This window comes from Balaenoptera musculus, chromosome 12, assembly GCF_009873245.2.
Source record: "Balaenoptera musculus isolate JJ_BM4_2016_0621 chromosome 12, mBalMus1.pri.v3, whole genome shotgun sequence".
NCBI lineage: Eukaryota > Metazoa > Chordata > Mammalia > Artiodactyla > Balaenopteridae > Balaenoptera > Balaenoptera musculus.
The window spans coordinates 16,399,896-16,417,692 of NC_045796.1; the positions used below are offsets into that span (position 1 = coordinate 16,399,896).

The 17,797-nt window shown below is 47.9% G+C and overlaps 2 protein-coding genes across 8 annotated transcripts in view; both read left to right on the forward strand.

The window, feature by feature from the left end:
* The first annotated feature begins 2,723 nt into the window (after nucleotides 1–2,723).
* LOC118905453 (retinoic acid early transcript 1E-like) lies at nucleotides 2,724–4,811 on the forward strand. The gene is given in 5 exon segments (XM_036872121.1): nucleotides 2,724–2,770; nucleotides 2,952–3,160; nucleotides 3,163–3,297; nucleotides 3,958–4,098; nucleotides 4,489–4,811. Coding segments are annotated over 5 exon segments (618 nt in total). The 3' UTR covers nucleotides 4,575–4,811.
* Nucleotides 4,812–10,538: 5,727 nt separating this feature from the next.
* Nucleotides 10,539–17,797, forward strand: part of LRP11 (LDL receptor related protein 11) — a 60,987-nt gene continuing 53,728 nt past the window's right edge. For 2 of the 7 annotated variants that reach the window (XR_005022204.1, XM_036871961.1), the window contains exon 1: nucleotides 10,544–12,255. Coding sequence is in view for 6 of the 7 variants with exons in the window: in XM_036871961.1 (XP_036727856.1) it covers nucleotides 11,625–12,255 (631 nt within the window). In the remaining variant the exon portion in view is untranslated. Of the gene's footprint in view, nucleotides 12,256–17,797 lie in introns of all 7 variants that reach the window. The other 5 variants (XM_036871963.1, XM_036871962.1, XM_036871959.1 and 2 more) reach the window with 4 other exon arrangements.

Sequence of the window (17,797 nt, forward strand, 5' to 3'; positions counted from 1 at the left end):
CTGGGAAATAGGGCGGAGCCGACCCGGAAGTCAGCTGGCCTCCGTGGGAAACGCGCAGTGAAGTTGTAACCTGTTCTCCCTGAGCTGCTCGTGGAGAGTAATTGGCAAGAAGTAGCTCTCGGTCTCCAGTCCCGGGTCCCCAAATCCCGCCCAGGTTGGCAAGAGGAAGGAAGCTCGTGGTCGCCCCGCGTCCCCGTCCCTTCTCGGCGCAGAGACCTCGCTCACCCGGCTCCGCGGCCCGGGTCCTCCCACGTCGCCCAGAGGCTGTTTGTTCCCGGCCCCGCGAGCCTCCCCGGAGCGCGGGACCTCGGCCCGGGCTCCTCTTTGTAGCCGCGGCGGGTCCCGCTCCCCCCGACGCCGCTCGGGACGCAGCCGGCCGAGCTCTGGCCGAGCCGGGGCGGCGGGACGTCGGGGAGACAGACATTCGAGAGAAGACTGAGGGATTCAAACTGAAAACCCCGAGGAGAGAGTTTTCGGAACTTCTCTTGTGCTTGCAAACAGCGACAGCCTCAAGCTGGGAAAGCAGCGTTGGGTGGACCGGGCAGGCGAGGACCGCGCCCCACCGATCGCAGGCGCTCGGCCCCGGAGACGGGTGAGAAGGGAAGGAGTGCGCGGCGAGTGGACCCCACGGCGGGTCCCCCAAGGGTTCAGTCCTATCCCGCCATCCCCAAGCCACCACCCCTGAGACCGCTGTGTTTAGCCAACCGCGCGGGGGATGGCCGGGGCGAAGAGGGTGGGGTGAGGGGAGAGCTGCGGAGGACGAGGGGAACTGCCAGGCAGGAGAGGCTGGGGGCTGCTGGTTGATAGGAAAGGAATGGAATTCCTACACCCTTGCTCTGAGCTTGCTCCTCCAGTGGCCTTGGAGGAGTTTGCAACGTGCAAAGAACAGAAGCTAGTGATAACGTCCCAGCTTTTCTCGAGTCTCGGCTCCAACAGGACGGTTGGACTCTATTGCGCACCCGCCTTCGGTGATAGACCAGGTGCGCTCTGCCTGCAGCTAGCTTGATTAACACTGGCGTGCACTTGGTGACAGTGAATCTTAATCGTTAAAGAGAAAGTTGGAGAGGTTAGGATGGAGACTGGAGGTGGGAGAAAATGTGGGACGAGGAAGGGAGAGATGGGAAAGGGAGGCAAAAGAGGCAGCGGGGAGAAGGGGAGAGGAAGTTCGTTGGAAGGTTAGAGGAGGAAGTGGTTGGTGGAATGAGGGAAGAGGAGATCATAACCCCCAGCAGTTTTGCTCACGCCGCAAAACAGGGTTTTTGGGGGGGGTGAAGGGGGGTAGGTCATTTAAAGTGAATTATTTATTTATTTATTTATTTATTTAGTTTTGGCTGCGTTGGGTCTTCGTTGCTGCGCACGGGCTTTCTCTAGTTGTGGCGAGCAGGGGCTACTCTTCGTTGAGGTTCGCGGGCTTCTCATTGTGGTGGCTTCTCTTGTTGCGGAGCACGGGCTCTAGGCGCACGGGCTTCAGTAGTTGTGGCGCTGGGGCTTAGTTGCTCTGTGGCATGTGGGATCTTCCCGGACCAGGGCTCGAACCCGTGTTCCCTGGATTGGCAGGCGGATTCTTAACCACTGCGCCACCAGGGAAGTCCTAAAGTGAATTTTTTTTTTTTTTAATATCATCACTTAAAAAAAAAAATGAAGAATTACATTTCGAATACTTGCAAAATGCTCCCTTGGTGTAGTTGTTCTTTGCATTGTTTTTCAATAGGGCTTCCTCAGTCTTGGACTAAAGACTTTGGGCGGTGCTCAGGGGTGGAGGTCAGATACACGCCAGGCTACCTTTTGCGGGTTACTCTCCTAAAACTGCCGGGAGGAATGCCTCTGGCTCACACTACAGGTCTTCTTTTGCTGATACTGCTGCTGATAGAACCCAGGAAGACTCTGGGCAGTGAGTGTCCTGGGATCTGGAGACCTGGCTGGGGAGGGGCAGGATGGGAGGCGGGCAGGAATGGAAAGGGCTCCACAGTGGTAGGCACCTGTCCACAGTGCTCTTAGGATGGTGAGGGTGTGGTTTAGCTGGACTGGCTGCCCCGGAGGTGTGGGGACCCCAGCCTAAGGCAGGGTGCCTGACCTGTGCTCGTGTGGCAGCTCTCCCTCTCCTGCCAAGTCCCACCTCCTACTCCGGGAAGCCTTTCCTGATGACCCGGGACCCATCATGAATGTGGCATGTGTCATCCTATGGTGTCTTTTTTCCCTTTTTTTGAAAGTCCTGTCTGTTCAGATAGATTTTAAGTCCCTGGAGTACAGACACTGTCTTGTATTTTTGGTACCTCAACAGTTGGTACATGACGCTAAAAAGATTTGTCAGATAAATCCTCCTATGTGCACCCAAGGGGTCCGTGGTGGCATCAAAGTGTTTAATTAAACCTCAGACAGTTAAAGGTGAGGCAGGACTAAGGACGCAGCAGATGGAGGGGGTCTGGGATGGAGGCCCCTCCCTCTGCAGCCAGGCCCCTCATGGGGAGTCCCCGGGGACACACCTGTGTTTTTCTCTCGTGGATGCTCACTCTCTCTGCCTCGACCTCACTGTCGGATCTCAGTCCAGACCTGGGCAGCCCTGGTGTGAAGTCCAGGGCTCAGTGGACACAAAGCCTTTCCTCCAGTATGACAGTGACAGAAGCAAGGTCGAACCTTTGGGTCTCCTGGGGGAGGAGGTAAATGCCACCAAAGCATAGACAGAATTGAGCCAAATGCTGGGAGAAGTGGGGCGAGAGCTCAGGATGGTCCTGCCTGTCATCACACTGGACAAAAGGGAGACCAGGGATAAGTACGGGAAGGGGTTGGGTAGCTGGAGACAGTCAGCACGAGAGGGGAAGGAGCAGAGCACGTGCAGGGAAGGAGCTTCGTGTGAAAGAACGGAACACGGTCCACCCTGAGAGACCTGGTGGTCCTGATGGGCAGGAGAGGGCAAGTCACGGACAGAAGCGCACAGGCCTCTAGATATGCAGAGACACACTTGAGCTACGGGGGGAGGACGGGCTGTGGACAGTCCAGGATGCTTCTTTGTGTGGGGACACAGATCCGCGCACCCTGCAGGTCAAGCTGTGTTGTCAGCGCGAAGCAGAGCGATGCACTGGTGCATCCTTGGACTTCAGCATCAACAGACACACAGCCCTCCTTGACGCGATGAACGTGAACCGGACAGTCGTCAATCCTGAGCCACAGGGGTCAAGGAGGAGTGGGAGAACCAGGAAGTGGCAGAGTGTTCTAGGAAGATCTCAACAGGAGACTGCAGTCACTGGTTTAGAGAATTCCTAGCACACTGGGAGAACATGCTGGAACCAGAGCCCATGGGTAACTGAGCAGGCTGTGGAGGAGATGGTAGCTCTCTTCAAAGGTCTAGTGCCTTCCCTGTGTGGATGTGAGCACATATGTGTGTGCGATTGAAAATATGATGGATGGATGGAGTGATTGATCTCTTGGTGGACTTCCTGTCTGGAGAATCAGTGACGGGCATAGCATAGGATTTCCCAGCATCCTCCTCTCCTAGCCCACCTCCCTCAGCACAGGAAGGAGCCCCCTTCCCCGTTAACCAATGACCCAGTCCCCCGGCACTGCTAGATGGTCCCCAGATCTATATACGTATTGTGCTTCCAGGCCTTCTCTCCTTCCTGTTGTAGTGATCCTTTAACCAGCTCAGATGTCACTTAATGAAGCCCTCACCCCTCCCCAGACAGAATTCAGCACCCCCAGATGTGTCCTCCTCAAAAAGGACTCCCCACAGTAAACAGGGCCACCTGCATGATAATCAGATGGACACGTGCTGTCTCCCTCAGCAGTAATGTGAGCTCCGTGAGGACAGGGCACAACCCCTGTTCATCTTCCTACCCCAGTGGTTTCACATAATGGGTCAGTAACTTTGTGGGGGGGGACATGTGCTGTCTGGGGACAGTAGCTGCTGAGGAAGGTGTATTCTTAGGTTTCACACGGCTTTTGCTTTATTGTTTGTTTTAGAACCATCATTAAATGCCCCAGATAATGACCAGTCTGCATCCATCCAATTAATTGAATGGATCATCCCATTGATTTTCACCTGCTTCGTCCTAATTGGCTTCGTCGTCATGAAACTTACGAAGAAATCAGGGCCCACAGCAGGTGAGATTCAGGCTGGCCTCTGGCTCCTGGGCCTGTCATGTTCTGGTAAGGACTTGGGAGAGGTGAGCCACGGGTCTCACCCAAGCGCCTGCCCACTGACCCATCTCTACCTAGAAATGCTGCACTTTCTCAGTCTTGGGCCCCCGCACTTCCCAGTAGGGCTGGGGATTACTCGGCTGTTGGGGTAGAAGAGGCTGGTATGGGCAGCAGGACAGTGCAGTGAGGGGAGGGGGAACCAGGCATCCACTCCTGTGGGGGGAGGGGGCGGGCAGGGTCTAAGATCTCAAAAGGCTGGGCGGGGGTGTTGTCTTGCTGAGATGGTACCCAGGGTTCCCCCATCCTCTGATGATAGAGTGGTTTAGTTCAACAATTTACCTGATGTTCTAACAGCCGTTCCATCATCTGATGTTTCTTCCCTGGACCAGGAGAAGGTGGAAATGTTAGACCAACCCTTGGTGGAAAAAACTGACCCTTGATGACAGTCTGGCTGCTGATCTAATATATTATCTTCTACTCAGAGGTGGGTTTACCAAGAAGGTAAAGAACCCCTTGCTTTCCACGGCTGTTGATGAGCTCTTACTGCAGGAGTTAAGCGGAAAGGAAACGTGTCCAACCACCTTCCTGTACCTTTGGGAGGAGCCTCTCCACTGTGTCTCATAGGCCTTCCCGTCAAAGGGAGGATCAGCACCTGAAATAAAAGAGAGCTCTGTGTGCCCAGTTGTATTGGACCGTTACCTAACACAGTACACAAAAATTCATTCAGAATGGACAAAAGACTTAAATATAAGACCTAAAACTATAAAATCTGAGAAGAAAACATAGGACAAAAGCTTCACGACATTCGATTTGGCTATGATTTCTTGGACATGACACCAAAGACGCAGGCAACAAAAGAAGAAAATAGATAAACTGAACTTCATGAAATTTAAAAATTTTGCACATGGAAAGACAGAATCAAAATAGTAAAAAGGCAACCCACTGAAAGGGAGGAAATGTTTGTGAATCATATATCTGATAAGGGATTAATATCCAGAATATATAGAAAACTCCTAAAACTCAACAACAAAAACACAAACAAGCTGATTGAAAAATGGGCAAAAGACTTGAACAGACATTTCTCCAAAGAAGATATACCATAGGCACATGAAAATTGCTCAACATCACTAATCATTAGGGAAATAGAAATCAAAACTGCAGTGAGATTCCCCCTCACACCCATTAGGATGGCTTACATTAAAAAAAGAGAAAATAGCAAAGAACATAACGAGTTTGTGGAGAAATTGGAAACTTGGTGCATTTTTGTAAAATGATATAACTGCTATGGAAAACAATATGGCAGTTCTTCAAAAAATTAAAACTAGAATTGCCATATGATCTGGCGATTCCACTTCTAGGTATGTACCCAAAAGAATTGAAAGCAGGGTCTCAAAGAGATATCTGTACACCTATGTTCATAGCAGCATTATTCACAATAGGTAAAATGTGGCAGCAACCCAAGTGTCCACTGATGGATGAATGAATAAGAATAATGTGTTACGTAGACACAATGGAATATTTTTCAGCCCTAAAAAGAAAAAGATTCTAAAAAAAAGAAAAGAAGAAGAAAATTCTGACATGCTACAACAGGGATGAACCTTGAGGACATTCTGCTAAGTGAAATAAGCCAGTCACAAAAAGACAAATACTGTGTGATTCCACTTATATGAGATACTTAGAGTAGACAAAATCATAAAATAGATTTTATGAAAATAGAAAGGTTGTTTCCAGGGGTTAAGGGGAGGGGGAAATGGGAGTTAATGTTTAACGGGTACAGAGTTACAGTTTTACAGTGATAAGATCTATGGAGAAGGATGGGGGTAATGATTGCACAGCAATGTGAATGTATTTAATATCACTGAACTGTATACTTAAAAATAGCTAAGACGGTAAATTCTGTTATGCATATTTTATCACACACACAAAAATGTTAAGGGTGTCCACAGTTCCTGGCTCATCCCTGGTGCTGCATTCCTGGCAGCGAGCCTCTTTCCTGACCCCTCCTACAGGGCTCTGAGTGAACCAGTTTACAGCAGGACTGGCTCCAGAGAGAGGTGGCGCTAAGATGATGATGAAGTGGTGTCCACGGCTGACCTGGGTTGGTAGGGTAGGGAAGGGTGGGGACAGCTCAAGAGTGCCTACAACAGGGAACTGAAAATGTGAGCCTGGGACCTTACCTAAAGCTGGAAGATCCCTGTTCCTGGTGTGGGTTCCCCAACAGGTCTCCCTGGTCTTCAGAGCCTGAGAAAGGGGAGGAGATTGTGTGACTGCTACTTTGCCTGAACTCCCAAAACTTTTGGCAGCGGGGACTTCCATGGTGGTCCAGTGGTTAAGACTCCGCTCTGCCAATTCAGGGGGCCCAGGTTCGATCCCTGGTCAGGGAACTAGGTCCCGCATGCCGCAACTAAGAGCCCGCACGCAGCAACAAAGATCCCATGGGCCGCAACTAAGACCCAGCGCAGCCAAATAAATAAATAAATAAATAGTATATATATATTTTTTAAATTTTGTTTATTTATTTATTTATTTTTGGCTGTGTTGGGTCTTCGTTTCTGTGCGAGGGCTTTCTCCAGCTGCGGCAAGTGGGGGCCACTCTTCATCGCGGTGCGCGGGCCTCTCACTATCACGGCCTCTCTTGCTGCGGAGCACAGGCTCCAGACGCGCAGGCTCAGCAGTTGTGGCTCACGGGCCCAGTCGCTCCGCGGCATGTGGGATCTTCCCAGACCAGGGCTCGAACCCGTGTCCCCTGCATTGGCAGGCAGACTCTCAACCACTGCGCCACCAGGGAAGCCCCAGTAAATAATATTAAAAAAAAAAAAAAAAACTTTTGGCAGGGACTGGAATTAACTCCTGGTGGAATGGAAGAGAAAGATGGTACAAGTCAGTGAACAGAGAGGTGATGGGAAAACAAAAGAAGTGACTCCCTGAAGAGGTGAAGAGTCTGGCTCTGGGCTGAAAACCTCTGTGATCTCTCTGGCCGGCCTTACAGCCTCATGTGGAGAGCTGCCCTCCCCACCCCGGACTGGTGACAGCAGGGCACTGCAGTCTCTCTCAGGGCCCATGCCCGTCATGCTCTTCGAATATTCACACTCCCAGCCCCAGAGCCCTCCTTCCTAGGTCTTATTTTCCCAGGCCCTGGGCCAAGGTTCTCTTCTGGTGCTTCTGCTGAGGCCTCCTTAAATGAAGAGGACGGAGAAACCTTGAAGACCCTTGTCCCCCCTCTGACTCAGACCCAGGTCTCTCTCCTCCGAGTCCTTCCCCTGCCTCCACCTCAGGGTCCATAAAGCTGCTGGAGCCTTTCACTCTGGTCTCTGAACAGTGAGGCGACCCTACACAGGCCATTCCATTGGGGAAAATGGAATAGAGGAGTTGGCACTGCCTCTGGGTTCAGACTCTGGCTGTGCTCTCACAGTAAATGATCAAAGGCTTAACTCTTTCATTTTAGGCTTGTCGCTTTAATCAGCTGGAATGTCTCCCAGCTCAGCTGAGCTCCTTACAAGGACCTGTGGGGTGTGGTCTGAGATGTGGAGAGACTTGGAAGGGGCCAACCATGTCATGATCTGACCCAGGTTGCCTCAGCTTTGAGACACCAACAGGAAGCAACACACAACTGGTGTGAGTCACTTGTGCCCCTAATAGCTGAGGGCCTTGGCTTCTAGCCACTGCTCTCTCCCCTAAGACCAAGAGGAGCTGCGTACCCCAAGCCAATGTCAGAGGGCGCCATCGGCCAGGCGAGCTGGGCGCAGTCAGGCTGCGGCTTGACCTGTCACAGCTGCTCCACTGGGCCCATCCGGAGCTTCCAGGGTGTCCAGAGAGATTTCTCCCTGAATCATCCACAACTTCACTCTCTCTGCTGGTGCTCACCCGCACTCATCCGCAACAGTGACTTCACTTCCTACCCACATTACATGTCATACTGTCTTCCAGAGCTGCAAAGTAAATAACCATTTTACTGAAATAAAAACCGAGCCACAGTCAGAGGTGCCCATCCCTCCCCTCACCACTCCTTTCTGATTGTGACCTGGGTAAGTTGGCAGCCTCCCTTAACCTCAGTTTCCTCGTCAGTCGCTCAGGGAGAGAAGCAGGACACTCTCACTAAGCAGTGAGGAAAAAGTGAGATCACATTTGCAAAGCACTTGGTACCCAGAAGATGCTCAACAAATATCAGTTCTCTTCATTGATTGGGGAAGGCTTCAGTTACTTTTAAAATCTCCATGAACCCCCAGAGAGAAGCCCTCTACTCCCTCTTCTGACTAGAGAACCCCAAATCTCTCCCTTTACAGAAATTCTGATTTCCTTTCCTTCACTATTTTTTTTTCTTTATTCACCTTGGTGCTTTTTCTTCTTGGTGGACTTGAAATACATTATTATAAATATCATATTTTAAAATACTAAATATGCACATGGTAACACAATGCACTGTTTCTTTGTGCTAATAGTAGCTTATATTTTATTTTATTTTTTTAATTAAAAATTTTATTGAAGTATAGTTGATTTACAATGTTTTGTTAGTTTTAGGTGAATCACTGAATAAGTGATTCAGTTATGTATTATATATATATGTATATATACCATATACCAATCTATATACCATATAGATTATATGTATATATACCATATACCAATCTATATACCGTATAGATTATTACAAAATATTGAGTAGAGTTCCCTGTGCTGTACAGTAGGTCCTTGTTGTTTATCTATTTTATATATAGTAGCATGTATATGTAATAGCTTACATTTTAAATGGAAACTCTGAGCTCAACATAAAAGAGACATAGGAATTTTTTTTTTTATTGGTTGTGCCACGTGGCTTGTGGGATCTCAGTTACTGACCAGGGTTTGGACACGGGCCACGGCAGTGAAAGCACGGGTTACTAACCACTAGGCCACCAGGGAACTCTGGAAATTTTTTTTTTTAATTAATTAATTTGTTTATTTATGGCTGTGTTGGGTCTTCCTTTCTGTGCGAGGGCTTTGTCTAGTTGTGGTGAGCGGGGGCCACTCTTCATCGCGGTGCGCGGGCCTCTCACTATCGCCGCCTCTCTTGTTGCGGAGCACAGGCTCCAGACGCGCAGGCTCAGTAATTGTGGCTCACGGGCCTAGTTGCTCCGTGGCATGTGGGATCTTCCCAGACCAGGGCTCGAACCCATGTCCCCTGCATTGGCAGGCAGATTCTCAACCACTGCACCACCAGGGAAGCCCTGGAAATATTTTTTTTAATTGAAGTAGAGTTGATTTACAATATTGTATTAGTTTCAGATGTACAGCAAAGTGATTCAGTTAAGTATATACATATTTATATAACATACAATAACCTATAATGGAAAATAATCTGAAAAGCTATATATACATTATATATATATAATGTATATATAGTTATACATAATGTATATATATTTATATTTAGTTTTTTATATATATGGTTTTTCAGATTACTTTCCATTATAGGTTATTACAAGATATTGAATATAGTTCCCTGTGCTATAGAGTAAATTCCTGTTGCTTATTTATTTTATATATATATATAGTAGTTTGTATCTGTTAATCCCATACTTCTAATTTACCCCTCCCCTGGAAATGTTTTTTCTGGTCACCTTTTCTCTCATCCCTAAGCTAGATTGGATAAAATTTTTAATATCTTTTAAAAATTAGCAAGTAAATAACACTTAAAATTTCTTTAGTTGTTAAACACAATCGGTTGTATTTTACATTCTCCATTACCTTACTACACTGTCCATCTTTGCCAGAACTCTTTTCACTGTTTCCTTTGCAATCCCTGTTTGCATATGTATAATAGTTTCTAAAATAGGGGTACCTGCAAATCAGTCTTTCCTTCCTTTGTGGTTTTCAAACATATGTATTTCCCACCATAAATAGAAAAACAAACTTAATATAGGTTATAGAAATGCAATTTCCCCTTAAAAAAAGGAAGGAGAGTATGTATTTTTAACAAATGGGATTCCACTGTGCATACATTGCTGCCTCTTCCGTGTGTCACTTAATGATGTATCTGGGAGATACACAATGCAAAGTATTCCACAGCATGATTATACCAAAATTTATTTAACCAGCTCTCACTTGTGTAGATTCAGGGTGTTTCCAGCTATTGCTTTTGCAAAAAAAGCAATACCCACCCAGAAATTTTAAAGTTTCACCCACAGAAACTTTAAAATTTCTCCTTTTCGTGGAATGGCAAGAAATACTAGATTATTTTTTTTTTCTATTTTTACTTTCTAATTTCACCTCCTACTCTGTTCTGGACCTGAAAACAATGGGTTCCTAAACGTCATCTGTGAAAATAAAAGGTACAGGAGAGACTGCCATTTTCCAATCCAGTTATTTATTCTTACCCTCCTACAAATTACAGACATTTGTAAATGTAAAATTCACAATGTTCAAGTTTCTAAAAAAAAAAAAAAAAATTCTGGATGTGCTAAAAAGAAAGAAATGTGATTCATAATCGTGAGAAAAACCAATCAATAGAAGCAGACCCAGAAATAAACAAGATGCAGAAGCTGCTCACGGGTAGCTAGAACTCTCAGGTGCAGCCTTCCCTGGATTGGACGTTTTCGTATACCTTATTAAGTCACGTAAAACACGATTCCTCTAGATCTTACAAGACCTCAGCTGAAGGCCTCTGCTCACGCTGTAGAGTGAACTCATCAGGTCCCCATAAGCGACTGTGTTCAGATTTCTAGTTAAGTTTGTGGAAAACTGAGTGAATGGGACTACTAGTTGTGTATTTTCCCACAGCACTGCCCGCCTTCTGTTACCCAAGTGCATTCTGGGGACCTAAGATGGAAACAATCAGGGGCGCCGGAGGTGAAGGACTGAACATGGTGCCTGGTGGTTCCTCAGTTGAGCATGTCCCTTCGCTAGAGCCGGCCCTGAGGTCACACGGATTTGTGGAGACCCCTCCTCCCCTTCTCCCCAGGTGTCCGTATCCCTTGGAGCTGACAACTGAGTAGGTCCGGCTGGTTAATAAAGCCTGGCGCGCTTAGACACGAGCCCCGCGCAGATGCGGAGGGCCCCGGGCGCAGAGCCCAGCTCAGGGACCGCCACCCGACTACCAGGATACTTTCCGGGTCTGCAAAACAGGCGGGTGTGGGCGGGGTCCCTGCGAGCGAAGGGGGGGCCGGGCGGGGCGGGCCTGGGCGGGGCTTGACGCGCCCCGCCCCCGCGGCCGCTTTTCATCCCCGGCTGGTGATCCTCGTCCAGGCCGCCTCATCCTCGCGGAGCTCGCGGCGGCTCGGGGCAGAGAGTAGCCGGGGCGCCCAGAAGCCCCGGGAAAGGACGAGGAGCGGGGCCGGGCCGGGCCGGCAATGCCTCCAGCTGCTGCGGCGCCTGCCGGCGACCGAGCGCCCGCGGCCTCGGGGGCGCAGCTGGGCCCCGGGGAGGCCAGGCTTTGAGGCGCTGGGGCCTAGCTCCCCCGCCTCCCTCGCTCTCTGCGGCCCCGCTTCGGCTCGCTTCCTCCGCCGCCGACCGCCATGGCCTCCGCCGCCCGGGAGAGCGCGGGCTCCGGGCTCAGGCCGCCGCCACGGCTCCCGGCGCTGCGCGGGCTGCTGCTGCTGTGCTTGTGGCTGCCCAGCGGCCGCGCGGTGGGGTCGCCCTCCGCGCCGCTGTCCGAGCTGCACGCGCAGCTCTCGGGAGTGGAGCAGCTGCTGGAGGAGTTCCGCCGGCAGCTGCAGCAGGAACGGCCGCAGGAGGCGCTGGAGCTGGAACTGCGCGCGGGCGGCGGCCCCCAGGAAGGCTGCCCAGGCGGCGGCGGCGGCTACAGCGCCATGCCGGACGCCATCATCCGCACCAAGGACTCCATCGCGGCCGGCGCCAGCTTCCTGAGCGCGCCGGCTGCCGTGCGGGACTGGCGGCAGTGCCTGGAGGCCTGCTGCCTCGAGCCGCGCTGCTCCGTGGCCGTGGTGGAGCTGCCCCGCCGGCCCGCGCCCCGGGCCGCGGCGCTCGGCTGCTACCTCTTCAACTGCACGGCGCGCGGCCGCAGCGTCTGCAAGTTCGCACTGCACCGCGGCTACAGCAGCTACAGCCTCAGCCGCGTCCCAGAGGGCGAGCAGGAAGGCCTGGAAGCTGGCGCCCCGGCCACCGCCCGGGCCTCGCCGCGGCCGGGTAAGCACGCCCCTGGAGGCCGGGGCCGGGCCGCTTGGGCCCTGCTGTCGCTGCCCTTGCACCTGTTGGTGGCTGCATCTGGGAGACCCGCCTAGGCAGGGCCGCTGGGCCCTTCTCAGTCAAGTCAGAAATGAAACACCCTGGATCCAAATTAATGTAACTTAGTTGCGGGCATCCAGAAGAGTGGCTTTGATTTCCCAGTCCTAGGGATGGTTTCTGAGAAACCCCAGTAGATTGATCAGAAGCGGGCACGATGGGCTGCTTGTGGAATTTTTCTAAGCTTAGGGAGGAATGCTTATCTGAAAAGATTCACAGAAATTCGATTTAATGGAGGAGAAAAGTTCAGGGGGAAAAAAGTCTGTTTTAATCTCAGAGGTTCTTATAAGGAAGGCATGGTTTGTGTCAGGTAATTACAAGAGCAAAATCTAATTAGCTGCCGGATTGCTCATAGCGCACCCTTATTTCCTAGCTTGGCTCTCAGGATTCATGATTCCACCTAAAGTTGCTTTCATCAGATAAAAATAGGAAGGGAAATGTGTCAGGTTATTTTGAAGTGGGTCCAACTGATTCCCATGAACTATGGTTATCTTTTTTAAAGAGGGAAAAGAAGGGACTTGATTTGTTGAAAACAAAGTTTAAGGCACCTCTCTTTTGAAAAGGAGCTAAAAGTGATGCTTTTCATTTGATGGTTTTACTTTCTGGGGATGCTCAGAATGAGAAGACCCAAACGGGGGGTGGGGGGGAATTGTAGCAATTGGAGATTAAGGTCCCTGAGGGAATAAAACCTTGATTGGGCCTGCCTGTGGTCGGCTCAGTGTGTTTGATTGCACTCTGTTGCTGTTTGCTTTATGATAACACAAGAGTGAAACCATAGCAAGATTAGAGGGGCGTAGCCTCTGGAGTCTTCATGACCTTCAGGTCCAAAGAGAAGGGTCTGGAAATCTGTGTCCACAATGGCCCACCTCCCTTCCCACCTCCAGGGGAATAAACATCAAAGGTCACCCTGCAACTGCTCAGCCTTGAGGCAGACACTGGGAAGGACCCCAAAGTTTTCTCCCTGAAGTGGAGGCAGGAGGCACTTTCACCTGGACCCTCACCAGCATCTCTGAGCCCGCCCATGGGTGTTACACACACATCCGTCCTCTGCCCAAGCAGGGACTCAAAGATCCCAGCACCAAAGAAACAAAATCCCTTTCCCTTTTTCTCACTGCACATCTGGAAGAAGCCAACATTGCCAAGGAGAGCTTTCTTATAAGCCAGGGGAAACCAAAAGGACATTAAAAAAGGAAAGAATGTGCCCATGGGGGAAAGAAACTTTAGTTTACTGTAGAAGTTTCTGAATCATTTTTTCTTCTACTTGGTTTTTTTGGCCTTCCCTTCCCTGGGGCAAGTTCGTCTAGGAATTCAGTTTTGTAGATGTTCAGAGGTACACACAGATGACCACTGGGCTTGGTCCTTATTCTGGAAAAGAACTGCCTTGCTCACAGTTCTTTGGATCTCCAGTAGTATGGACACATGGAAGGGTGCTTCTTAGCCCAGTGCGCCAAGAAGCGGTCTGCAGGTAGGGCAAACGTTACCCTACCCAAATGTCCTGTGTTTTCCCTGCCCAGATTCTTAACCTCCTGAAGTTCTCTGTGCTTCCGAGACTAAGTTTTTCCTTCTTGAGTGTTTTTTGTGTTTCTGAATCTTGTGAGCATGTGTAGTGTAAGGCTAAAGGAGCATGAAAATGGTTTAGAGAAGCTCTTGCAGAGAATTTGTTAGGGGTGCATTTGAGGTGAATAAGAAGAGCATGAAGAAATGGTGGAGGGCCGGGTGGGATGGGACAGCACACGTTTATAGCGGACCCCATCAGCCCTGTTTGTTGCTGATGTTTATTGTTTGATGGGAAGCACTATTAACAAGCTCCTTAGACAAGTGAACTCACTCTGTCCTCACAGCACCCCAAATCTAGGTTCTTTCATAATCCCCAGCGTACTGAAAGGCTTGGTGAGAGAAAGTAACCTGCCCGAGGGTCTCATAGCACCTAAGTTGTGGAGCTGTGCATTATGAGCTGTGTTCTGGGTCAGCTGGAATGTTTTTCTCCAGCAGCATTGGGCCACCTGGAAGCAGAGATGCCCTTGGTTGGGTTTCCAGGGTGGGACTGACGAGGTGGCTGCAGGGGATCATGGAAGAATGTGCGAAGGAGTGGAGGACGCTTAGAGAGGTGTGTTGAAATGACAGAATCTGCCTGCAGTTGCGTGCAAAGGTCAGGGCTGGGGACTTGAGGTCCTGAAACCTGGGTTTGAGAGCCAGCTCTTCTACCTGAGGGTCCCTGCTCATCCTCTTAGGACTTGAGTTCTTGCCTTGCCTTCCAGCCGGGCTGTCATGACGATCAAGGGTGGACATGCTTTGTGAATTATAAAGGTGGCATTTTTTTAGGAAAATGATCCATGCTAAAGAAAAAGTATGAGCAAAAAAGTTTATTATAGCATTATTTATGATGGTGAAAAAAATTGGTAACAAAATAAAATGTCCAGTAGTAGAGGTTAGGGAATCAAAATGACAATTGTGAAGTTTATGTAGTGACACAGGCAATGGTAGGATATATGAATAAATATCAAAAATAGAAAATAAATTAGTAGGTTAAATTCAGGATGTAACTTTATATTTACTGTAATCAGAATACACATCCAGTGTCCCCAAAGTATAGTGGGAAGGACAGAGCCTTTCAGTTTGACAGATCTGGGCTGACATCTGAACTGACAAATGTATCACTTGTGTGGTCTTAGGCAACTAAGTTAGCCAATCTGACCCTGGTTTCCTCATGAGTATGACGCAGATGACAACACTACCTCAGAGACTTGTGAAAGTTGAGTGACTTTACGGCTCGAAACACTAAGCATGGTGCCTGGTACAAAGAAATCACCCAAGAAATGGTAACTATTAATTATTATTATCAGCAGCTCAGATGGAGAAAGACAAAGAGTACACACCAGAAATGATGATAATCATATTGGGGTTGTGAATCATTTTTTCCTAACGTGTTGCTATTAGGAAAAACACACAATGGAAGAAAAAAAGACCACAAAAGCCAACAGAAAACTCAAGATGGATTTTGACCTGTAGTATCTAAGCCTCTTCCCTTAGTCTGGCCCTATTTCCATATCCTCAGCCTCGGCTGTATCATTTGCACCCACGCAGCAAGACCCAGATGCCAGACCTCTTCCTTGTCGTTAAGGCGTTGGTCAGAGCAGCGTGTTGTAAATCAGCGTAGCTAATGGTATACTTCTCTGTATAAAATGCCGCCTTGATATGCTCCATTAAAATTGGTATGAGTTTTATTTCGCCTCTGTGGATCTTACCAAGTGTGCTTAGTCTTCAAAAGAAATCAGTGTTTCCATAGTACTTAACATTGGCTTGTTACATTTTTATAACAAAAATTCCAAGTTACATTTAATCTTGTTCTTCATCAGCAAGTCAAATTTTTTGAATGATAGCATACTCCTTTCCTCTTCTCGTCATTTGTTTATTTTTAAGACCTCTTTCTGGCTTAAGCCAGCTTTGCCTGGACTTGAACTGAGGAGGAAATACAGCTCTATTATTTCAAATACAATGACCAATTTAGAGGATATGAGGATTTCACTGTGTTCATAAATCATATCTTTTAAGCTTACCTAAAGAAAAGTATCAATAAATGACTAACGCGATTATTTTTTTCTTCCAGGAGGGCCAGGATTAATTAGTTTTATAGTATATGGGATATTTCAGAGCTTACCTGATTTTTCCATCTTAAATCTTTCTTGGTTAAATCTTTGAGGGCCTAGGACTTCACTGGCGGTCCAGTGGTCAGGATTCCGCACTCCCACTGCAGGGGCGCAGGTTCAATCCCTGATCGGGGAACTAAGATCCTGCATGCTGCACGGCGCAGCCAAAAAAGTTTTTTTTAATTAAAAAATTTAAAAAAGAGAAGAGAGTGTGAAACCTTAGTGGAAGGTAAAAAAAAAAAAATTAAAAGCAACGTTTAAAAAAAAATCTTTGAGGGCCTAAAAATATATTATTAGTATCACTGCTGTTTATATCAGATAGGTGTATTTTAGTTTGTTTACTTAAAATGGTATTTTAACATAAATTTTAAAGCAAATAGCTGCTAATTATAATGTATTACTGCTGAATTATAGGATTCCAGAATTATGGGACTTCTCTGGCTGTCCAGTGGTTAAGACTCTGTGCTTTTGCTGCAGAGGCCATGGGTTCAATCCCTGGTCAGGGAACTAAGATCCACCAGCTGCACAGCGCAGCCAAAAAAAAAAAAAAGGTTCCAGAATTATAAAGTGGTAAAACATTGTGTGGAAAGTGATGAACCTTCCAGAAGCAAAGGAAATACTCTATAAAACTATAAAAGGGCCTATTAGTAATGCAGTTGTCATCTCTCTCCTTACCTGGGAGGAGCAGAATAAAGTCAACAGGCACTGGATCTTTGCTCAGGTGGAAAAAAGCAGATCAGATGTCTTCTAAGGCAGGGGTTGCTTATGTGGCTTATTTAATTCAGTTACTAGTCCTCATTGTTTTAAATGACTAAAAATGGGACTCATCTTCTCAGTGGACACATGTACCCTTTGGCAATAGCAAGTGTGCTTATTCCTTGTAAACTAGCTCATGAAAAAAAAAGTCATCTCTCTTGGAGGCTCGCAGAAGCATTCTCATTCAGAAAAGCCACAGCCCTAAGACCCGCAAGCCCCTCATGTCCTCTGTTGCTGGGCGTTGAGAGGAACGATAGATGAGAAGATAGAGCTACACAGGTAGGTCAGGTAGGTCTCTGAACATCCCCTGAAGCAAGGAAATGACCCAATCAGGTTAGCATTCCGGAAGAGTCCTTCCAGCTGCAGTAACCACCCTTTGTTGCCTAATGAGAAGCTAATAGGATTGCTGCTAGCCCCAAACCTCAGGCACTGGACATCTGGATTGGCCCTTAGAAGTTTACTTGGGAGACAACTTCGACTGCGCAGAAAGAGAGCAATGTCTTACCAACATCATTCAGAATAAGCTAAGGAAGTCCAGGCCAGAATTTGGACCAAGTTTTGGAGCTGGAGGAGGGAGGAAATAGTGGATGCCAAAAAAGATGTATTACAAAAACCTGTAGGGTTTTTTTCCCAGCTAAATTACTAAGTTTCTTTAAAATATATGTGCATTTGCGTAAGCTTACTTATAAGATGCTTAAATCCATTAAAATATTCACAATTCTGCTCTTAGAAATATTTTCTATATCTAATGGCTTCTATCAGTCACCACTGGAGCAGCTGTCAGTCACGTATTAATATTTAGTGAACACAGTGAGCCTTAAATTTAGTACCATGAAGAACAAAAGGTAAATACATACTTGTTCGCTATTTTAGGATATCTCAAACTCTGTGCTGGCTTCTCTTATAAAAACTAGTTAGAAGCTGTGAACCTCTTGTGTTTTCCTAGATGAAAAATTGGATTCCAGAAAATTTCTATGTGAGTTTTATGTGACTCCAAGAACTTGCCTTAACTTTCCAAATTTAATTTATTACATTACAATGAA